Source organism: Aplysia californica, unplaced genomic scaffold, assembly GCF_000002075.1.
Source record: "Aplysia californica isolate F4 #8 unplaced genomic scaffold, AplCal3.0 scaffold00296, whole genome shotgun sequence".
NCBI classification, from domain to species: Eukaryota; Metazoa; Mollusca; class Gastropoda; order Aplysiida; family Aplysiidae; genus Aplysia; species Aplysia californica.
The window spans coordinates 489,522-498,648 of record NW_004797566.1 but is presented as its reverse complement, the minus strand read 5'-3'; the positions used below and the strand labels follow the sequence as shown (position 1 = coordinate 498,648).

The 9,127-nt window shown below is 40.0% G+C and overlaps 1 protein-coding gene across 1 annotated transcript; it reads right to left on the bottom strand.

Annotated features, from left to right (window-relative positions):
- Nucleotides 1-6,552: 6,552 nt before the first annotated feature.
- Nucleotides 6,553-8,654, bottom strand: LOC106012223 (lectin ADEL-like). The gene is made up of 3 exons (XM_013084478.1): nucleotides 8,597-8,654; nucleotides 7,599-7,919; nucleotides 6,553-6,808 (listed from the first exon to the last, which is right to left on the bottom strand). Exons 1-3 carry the CDS (start codon nucleotides 8,652-8,654, stop codon nucleotides 6,591-6,593), a joined length of 597 nt encoding a protein of 198 aa, XP_012939932.1. The 3' UTR covers nucleotides 6,553-6,590.
- Between the last annotated feature and the right edge of the window lie 473 nt (nucleotides 8,655-9,127).

Below are 9,127 nucleotides of genomic sequence, written 5' to 3'. Positions count from 1 at the left end.
TTTCTTCTTCTTCTTCTTCTTCTTCTTCTTCTTCTTCTTCTTCTTCTTCTTCTTCTTCTTCTTCTTCTTCTTCTTCACCATTAAATTGACTCCCTCTTTGCCCGTCATTGTTTACAGTCACATGGTAGGAAATGTCAGACAAAAGTGTACCGAAGCACGAATTTTGTGACCTCAACGTAGGAATTTTACTGTTATCGAAATGACTTTCAGCCAAAAGCTGAACAAAACCAATACTATTCAGTTTTTACATTTAGCATCTGCTGTCCAATCTGTAACAAATGCAAAAATGGAACTATGATTTTTGTCTTTTTAATGTCGTTTTTTAAAATAGATATTTTGTTTTTACTTTTGTACTTCCTGGATTACATATCCGACTTTATCTGTGATCTTGGATTTTTTTAGTGCTCTGATGAACTCAAATAGACCTTTTTAAGATAACCCAAATATTTTTACAGGCTGAACGAGACGAGGTTGAGATAAGAAGACTCCATTACCGTCGTGAGATAGGGGACACCGTTTTTTGGGGGACATTATTCGAGACTTCCTGTGTTCAACCTTCTGCCGTTGTCGAGGGATCTGGAACAGAGCACAGTTGAAGATAGCTAGCTCTGGGTGAAGTGCGATGTCACAATATTTTGTCACTGGGGTGTTGCACTAGCCATAATCGTCGACCCGGTCACCCCAGAACGTTCTGGTGGACCTGCCACTGCTCTACCAAGATGGTGGCGAAAAAAGCAGTGTAAGAAATGAGGAAAAAGAGAAAAGTTCATTTAAGAGTTGATACTTAAGTCACCGTCCTATGAGTTGTGTCTTTGAATGGTTTTGTTGTGGAGTCGTGAAAGCTATTACTGGGTACTTGAATGTTCAGTTCTAATGCAGGATGAACGAAATTGATGTTTAGCTAACAAACAGATTTAGTTCTAGAAATCAAAGCGACAAGTAAAAGGAATTAAAATAAAAGCACGAGGTCCTCCCTCACAAACCCAAAGATCCTAAAATAATACACCATCCCATTTACTATGCCCTTGGCTATCTTCAGCTTGTGACAGCTTAATTAATAATTGTGCACGTCCACTTTTTAGCCCCACGAGCCACCCCTGAGCAATAGCAGAAGCCCAGTAAGAACACAAGAAGCCAACACAAACTGATTCGAAGTAACTCAATAAAAAGGTTGACAAGGATACGTTTTATGGCTCCTTCTTTTCATAAACATCGAGGGCGTAAACCACAGCTCAGAAAGCTTAAATTAACTTCAGCTTGCAGGTGACCAATATCTTATTCTTTCAATCGAAAACACGCCTCTAAAATGAGACTCCAACGACTCTTGTATTACACACGACATTAAAATAAGAATGTCAAAATATAATATGTCATGAAACTCAGATGTAATCATTGTCCCCTGAACGTTCATGAAAAAAATAAAACAACCAAAAACGGTCATTGATTAAAAAAAAAAATCTTTTCAGCATTTCTATGTTGACCTCGGGTCCATAGATTTCTTCTTCTTTTTCTTCTTCTTTTTCTTCTTTTTTTTCTTCTTCTTCTCCTTCTTCTTCTTCTTCTTCTTCTTCTTCTTCTTCTTCTTCTTCTTCTTCTTCTTTTTCTTCTTCTTCTTCTTCTTCTATCCCGTTGTTGGGGCAACCGTTGGGGCACCACTGCATTGGAAAACCAGCTCTCGCCATCTATTTTTGTCCTCTGCTCTCCTCAGATTGTCACCCATCGTCTTTCCTGTCCACTCTATAATGTTATCCTCCCATCTCCATCTCTGCCTTCCTCTCTTTCTCTTTCCTTGTACGGTTTCTTCCAGGATTGTTTTAGCAAGTCCTGTGGATCTTGTGACATGCCCATACTATTTTAGTTTTCGTCTCTTCGCTGTGGTCAGTTGATCTTCATATTGCCCCACTGCGTTGGTAATTCTCTTTCGTACTTCCGCGTTTTGAAACGTGGTCTTTGTACGAGATTTCAAGGAATCTGCGGTAACATCTCATCTCTGTGGTCTGACACTTTTTCTCTAATTCTGCTGTTAGTGTCCATGACTCGCAGGCGTATAAGAATATTGAGATGACCAGTGAGTGCATTAGTCTAATTCTTGAGCTGTGCATGATGTTTCTGCCCCTGCAAATAGGCTTCAGTTTTGACAGCGCAGCTGTTGTTTGCGCGATCATGGAGAGAATTTCCGGTCTTGAGCCTTCATCTGAGGCGATAGATCCGGATATTTAATACTGTTGAAGGTCTCAAGTTTCTCGCCCCTGACTTTGATGTCTGCATTGATGCCATTGGTGTTATTGGTCATTAGCTTGGTTTTCTCGGCACTGATCTCCATGCCGTAGGCTGCTGAGGTTGTTCCAGCCGCTCCACTAGTGTGGCGAGCTCCTGTTCTTCTCCTGCTAATCCATCGATGTCATCGGCAAAACGCAAGTCAGTGATTGTCCTGCCTCCAATACTGATTGTTCCATTGTGGTCTTCCAGAGTGTCTGTCATGATTCGTTCTAGGAAGATGTTGAAGAGAGTGGGAGAGAGTAAACAGCCTTGCCTCACCCCGACCGTTGTCCTGAACCAATCCCCCATGCTGCCGTTAAGGTAGACTGCGCTGGAGGCCTTGTCGTATAGTTGTTGTATGACGTTGATCAGGTTGGCGTTGATATTTCCTCATGGTTGCCCATAAGGCTGCATGCCAGACCCTGTCGAAGGCCTTTTTAAAATCCACAAAGATATGGTATAGGTTTTGTTGGTGTTGGAGGTACCTCTCGCACAGTATTCTGAGGTTGAAGATCTGTTCTGTTGTGCTGCGCCCTGCTCTAAAGCAATGAACGTCTCTGCCTGTGGTTTCAATTTGTTCAGCATTATCTTCAACATTACCTTACTGGGGTGGCTTATTAGACTGATGGTGCGGTAATTCTGACATAGTTGCAGGTTACCTTTCTTGGGGAGTGTAATCACTAGTGATTGTGTCCATGGTGTTTGCCACTTTCCTGTCTGCCAGATCTTGTTGCAGATGACAGTCAGAGCGCTTATCATGTCCTTTCCCAATTAGAAAAAAATAAATAAAGCAGAAACACCAACTTAATAATCCAACATCATTACCTATCACCTCGCACCTCTATAGTATCGTCCAAACATCCCCACGGACTCAACGAGACAGCTTTCACTTCCATATTTAAACCAAAATGATGCTACCAGTGCCAGACTTTGGCATTAAGTGAAGTCCATGAAAGCAAAATAACTGCATTTCAAGATGAAATGTTTCAGCAAACTTCAAAAAGCATTACAAGAAAAGTCGTTAGAGGAATGAAAATGGAATGTGACTGTTCGCAGGATTTCTGGCCGTTCTTTCAAAGAAAAAGCAAAGAGCGAAATGATTCGGCCTCTTATTTCAAAATGTCACCAATTAAAAACCATTTAGAGCCTGTAATACCAAGTTATCAGGCTACAAACTAAAAGGTAATTTACACACAAGGAATGTAATTACCCCTCCCCCCAAAAAACAACAACAACAACCCAACAAAAAACGGTACAATTTTCATGTCTCAATGGAAGGAACTGCAGCGTTGGCCAACCATCGAAAACTGCACCACGGCTCGATTCTCAAAAACAAGACAGGATGAAAAGTCTTTATTTTAAAAGAACAATAAAATAGACAAATATCTATGGTGTCTTTGGTGTGCTGGTTAAAAAAAAAAATTTGTTGTCTTGTTTTGGTTATTTTTTGGCTGATGTTTTGTTTTGTTGTTGTTGTTGTTTTGTTTTTTTTTTGGGGGGGGGGGGGGGGCGGTTGTTTGTATCCTAACAATTCTTAGACTGTCAAGAAAGTGAGTTACTTGGTCTGGTTAAAGAAAGAGGAAAACAGCAAAAGCGAGACCTAAAAGGTTGGCAGCAAAAACATAAAGTCGAACTGGCAAGAACACCTAAATTGATGGGAGGAAAGGGGGGGGGGTAGTGAAGAATGTTTAATGCATAATTTTACTGCGGCATTTAAGCTGAAATACGTTACAGCTTTTTTAAAAGATAGGTTTTTATTATTTTACAGGGCCACCCCATTCTCCCCTGAATATTGTTACCAAGAAAACAAATTCTTTTCTAACATCCCAAGCCATAATTTAAAAATTATAAAAAAAATAAAAGCTTTACTATTGTCATTAAAGCAAATGTTGTTTTATTGGTATGAGCAATACCCTAAATTTTATTGGGTTTTTTTTTTTTAGAGTTATGGTTAGATTAGGGTTACAATTAGGGTTGGGGTTGGCATTAAGTTTAGGGTTAAAGTTAGGGTAGGGTTAGGGTTAAGTTTAAGTTAAGGGTAATGGTTAATCTTGGGGTTAGCCTAGGTGAAAAGTTTTATGGATTAGGCATTGGAGTGTTACAGTTTAACCCTAACTGTAGACCTGGGGTCATTTTGTACCTCCGGGGTTGTATTCTTCACATTTTAGAATACTTTTAGTGCGAGGATCTCTTTGAAACTTTCAGTATTTCTCAAAAAATCATTTTGACAGACTACTATGCAAAGCGTACGGATCGGATTAACGAGGAATTTTTTTCTTTGGAAAGTAGTGGCACAGAGTCCCCCACATCGTATGGATACGATTATAAAACATGAAGTACGGATAGGGTTAAGCGTTTAAGTTTTAAAGTGTTAGTATTTAGAGGGTCAGGATCAGGGTAAATGTTAAGGTTTGGGGTTACTAGTTAGGCCCTCCTCACATAGAACGTAAACTTTCACGTGTCACGTTTTGCTACTCACACGCAACGTTACACACCTCACTTTATCCGATCACATGAAAATCTAGTTTCTGTCATCCCCTCACTCCCAGCCAGGCTGCGAAAATGGATTTCCCTGACGCAGAGGGACTGTTGACAATACTGTTATTTAATCTAGTTTTCAAAATGTTTTAAAAACGAAGAAGAAGGCAGGACAAGTTCATCTGTATCCAATTTCTCTCCCAGAGTACCAAGGGGCGAATTTCACAGAACTTTATATTCTTTGATGGAGTGCAAGGACGAAACTTTGTTCTTCAACTATTTGCGCAAGTCCTACCAAGTTTTTGATTAGTTGGAATCACTCGTTTTGCAAAATTTACATCCTGTGGATTGTAATTGACGGGAGCCAATATCGGCTGCGGAAATATTAGTACTATACCATCATCATCATCATCATCATCATCATCATCATCATCATCATCATCCCCACCACCACTACTATCGCAACCATGACCTACAACAGTAACAACAACAACAACAACAACAACATCAACAACAACAACAACAACAACAGCCGTTTTATCACAGACCTTAATCAAATGTCTTATTTTTCGAACCATTGTTTTAATGGAAGTTGAACATAATAATTATTATAATGTAGGCCAAGTTGTTCAAAAGTGCACAATCTTTCTCTTTGATCTATTTCAGTTAGATTGATCAATTCTGGAAATAGCCGTAGTTAGTTGATGTCAGATATGAATCCACGGAGGAATCTGACTGCGCGGGGTATTCTTATGCGTGTGGAAACTGACGAACATGCTTCTGCCTTTTGATGGCTTGAAAAAAATCCATGTGTAGAATCTAAGTTCATGAACTGATCGTTGTGGAGTTAATCAATTTTTAGCATCATTATCGGGAAAAGTTCAGTCTTGAGGAGTCATTCAATTCTTCCATTTGTCTTTGCTTGATAAGCTTTGTTAAGTCATTAATGTCTTCATTGTCTGTGCATTTTTTTTTTCATTTCTATTTCTGCTTGCACGCTTTTTGCGGCAGTTTGCTAGGGTTAAACTTTGCACACATCTAGATTCTCTACTATACTCAAAGGGGTTAGAGGAAAGGGGGTTGGTGCACCGAGATAGAGAGAGAGACAAAAGGAGAGGCAGGGAGAGGGCGAGAGAGACAGTGATAGCACGTTAAGATTGAAAATAAATGAAAAGTATAGACACTGTCCACTTTTGTCGGGCGTGAGTCTGACGTCACTAGCTGGGGTCACCTCACAGGACAAGAAGTTAGGAATAAGTATAAGTTTTTTTTGTTATGTTTAGAGTCCAGATTAGGGGAAACTATCTATCCATCTGAGGCAGTTTTTCGACAGAGACATTTTGGAAATACTGGACAAAGGCTTGGAGTGGCAGATACACATCGGAAAAGACAAATTGGGGCAGGAGCTGAAAAGATCAACCACACCAAGAACCCCCCCTCCACAACCCATGCCAACTTCTGAATGCAAAGCTATTCAAACACGATGTATAATATATGTATGTATGTATGTATGAAAGTATGTTTGTATGAAAGTATGTATATATGAAAGTATGTACGTATGAATGTATGTACGTATGTATGTATGTACGTATGTGTAGGGAATACAAGGCTTATGTTTGATAGGAAAGAAGGAGCAAACCACATAACTCCAGCCAACAAATCAAAAGGGTTTGAAAAAGTAAACTATTATACCACTTGACCGTTTGGAAAGCATCGGTCAACGTAAAGTAAATAAATACAGAGTCCATACTCGGATTTTTTTCCAATTGACTTTTTAATACAAAACAATTGTCATTGAAAAATGAAAGCTTTAAGAATCGTTTCAGTGGAACATTCGATAGCTTTAAGAAAACTTAATGGGAATAATGTCTGATGCTGAAGTTTGCTCTGCAGCCATCGCTGACCCACATGGTATTGGCCACAAAACCATAAGTGGTTCCGAGAGTGCAGGGGGCCACGGACTGTTGCTTGGCCACTTGCATGGAGTAGATGTAGGTGGCGGAGGGGAGAATCTTGGTGGCGTACTTGTACTTCCAGCTGCTCAGGTTTACCCTTGTGGTGCTGGTGGTGCCTGGAGACCATAGAAAAAAATGGGAGTGGTCATTTAGTTGTGGATAGGAACGACAGTTTAGGTTAAGAGTTACGGAACTTGCAACACAAATGCAATGAAAGTGTCGAAGACTAGGGGTTCCAAGAGAGTAACAAGAGTAACAAGAGAGTAACAAAACAAAAGAGATCAGGACAATAAGGAAAGAAGAAGCAAACTACACCAGAGCACCTGCTAACTACCCACTTGAAATGAAAATATTTATTTTGAAAAAAAAAATGTCGCTTGGGGAGCACGTGATCCAGTTGAAGTAAAGAGGAAAGAATGCATAGACAAAAAGTATTTCATACAAATATATACCCTACAAATATCATATTCGTTTGTGAAATCGCAGGCACCAGATAATTAACGGTTCATTTCTGAGCAATATCGTGTCTATACCCCCCCACCACTACCATTTCCCCCGAAAAGAGTTGACACTTTATCGCTTTTGAATTAATTCGCTTGTTCCATTATAAAGTTTTAAAGTGAGTATTCTATTTGTAAACATAAACACAACGTGCGAGATAGAAGTACGAGCAAAGACAATACGGTTCTAGTAATCCAAAACTATTGCAAGCTCTTGTGAAGAGATTTCGATGTTTGTACGTTTTCAAATTTTAGATTTCCCCTGTTCTAGTACATACTTTCAAAAAATGCAGAATACCCAGTTGGTAACATCTAAATGTACAAAAAACTTCCCAGTTCTTGCAGGTGCCTCAACATTTCCAAAAGGCGTTTGTTTAACCATCGTCACATCTGTCGTCACACCTACCTTTGACATAACAGATATTGAAGTCAGCACGGCAACCATGATCCACCCACACTGTGGAGTTCTGATTGTAGAAGCCGAAGGATTTATCCAGATCGCAACTGGCCTCGGACTGCCGATCTTCAACGGTCATGTCAATGAACAATGCGGCCCCCTCCACATTCTTCTCGGCGGACTTGTACTTCCAACTTTCCACCCTGAGTACTTGGCACTCGGTCGGTCTCCCTAAGGAGTAAAAAAAAAAAAAAAATGAGAAAAGTAATCTAAAATTCACATTTAATTCTGAATGGTTAAAACAGTAAAGGATCAATGCCCCTTTCAACACTCGGGTTATTCAAAAGGCGGGACCTCACGAGTTTAACGTCTATCTCTGAAAGGACCGACCCAAAAGAGAAATTCGTGTAAAGCGTCTTCGGATCGAGCTGAGGACATACGAAGCATCTAGTACTATCTTCTCGGCGTACTTGTAGTTCCAACTTTCCACCCTGATTGCATCGCACACAGCCTGGTCCGCTGGGAGAAATTGAGCAAGCAAGCAATAAAAAAAAAATTCCTTTTAAATTAAAACATAGCATCATCTATCTTTTCAACTGGGAGAGCTTTTGTGTGAAGGAGCAAATAGTGAGTACCTTACATTTCTGCCACCTCTCTTACTCCGAGTATTCGGTCCTTTTAAACCTTCATCCGGCCAAGTTGCTGGTAGGTTCTATTGTCCATGGCGATCGTAGACACGTAACAGCGAGGACGTTTGTGCCATTTGGAAGCCAGTCTTCCAAGGTATATAGCATTATCTCAGTTCCAAGTAATAAGACAAGTGCTAACAGTGTCTTAGGGGCACTGTAGAAGCTAGTACAATAGAAGCAGACTTGGTTCATTTCCTCTTGCTAAAATCAGCATGCTTTCTGCCACCTTGTTCTTAATAGCTTTTACAAGATATTGACAGCTCAACACAAGCGGAACTTACTACACGTTAAAGTTCTAGTTTTCCCACAACTACTTACGGCTTGCTTGTGTCGCAGCCATGACGGAGAAGAAGACCAGGACTACAGCGGCGTTCATCTTGTCTTGTGAGGACTCGGTGGAGAATCAGAGATATGCTCTTGTGTTTATATTCGAAAAGTGGTCATCCGGTGTCGACACACTTTTTCACTAGGAGATAGAAAGTTGTACATGTATTTTTTGACACCGAAATTCTCAACCAATTAAAGTGGCCCTCATATGACCTTATGCAGTTGAGAGCGACGTAAAACCTCTACTGAAACAAAATAACCAATTACAAATTCCGTTGAAAGTTTATTGCGTCTTTGTTAACATAGTCTAAATCCTTTTAGAGATGCGCCGTTTCCATAATGTCTGTTATTTTGGCCAATCAAGAGTATGTAGGGTAAGCCCCTGTTGGGACTCGGGGCTACTCTGTCTGTCTGTTTGCTGTATATATTGATAGATAGATAGATAATATATAGATAGATAGGTAGACAGATAGATAGATAGATAGATAGATAGATAGATAGATAGATAGATAGATAGATAGA

What these genes read in the sequence shown, in the direction of transcription:
- LOC106012223 (XM_013084478.1), bottom strand. Translation starts at nt 8,654, where the DNA reads ATGAACGCCGCTGTAGTCCTGGTCTTCTTCTCCGTCATGGCTGCGACA. An exon ending in GGCTGCGACACAAGCAAGCC is followed by an intron (nt 7,920 to 8,596) that starts GTAAGTAGTTGT and finishes GAATAACCCGAG; the next exon opens with TGTTGAAAGGGGCATTGATC. An exon ending in CAATATCTGTTATGTCAAAG is followed by an intron (nt 6,809 to 7,598) that starts GTAGGTGTGACG and finishes TATGGTCTCCAG; the next exon opens with GCACCACCAGCACCACAAGG.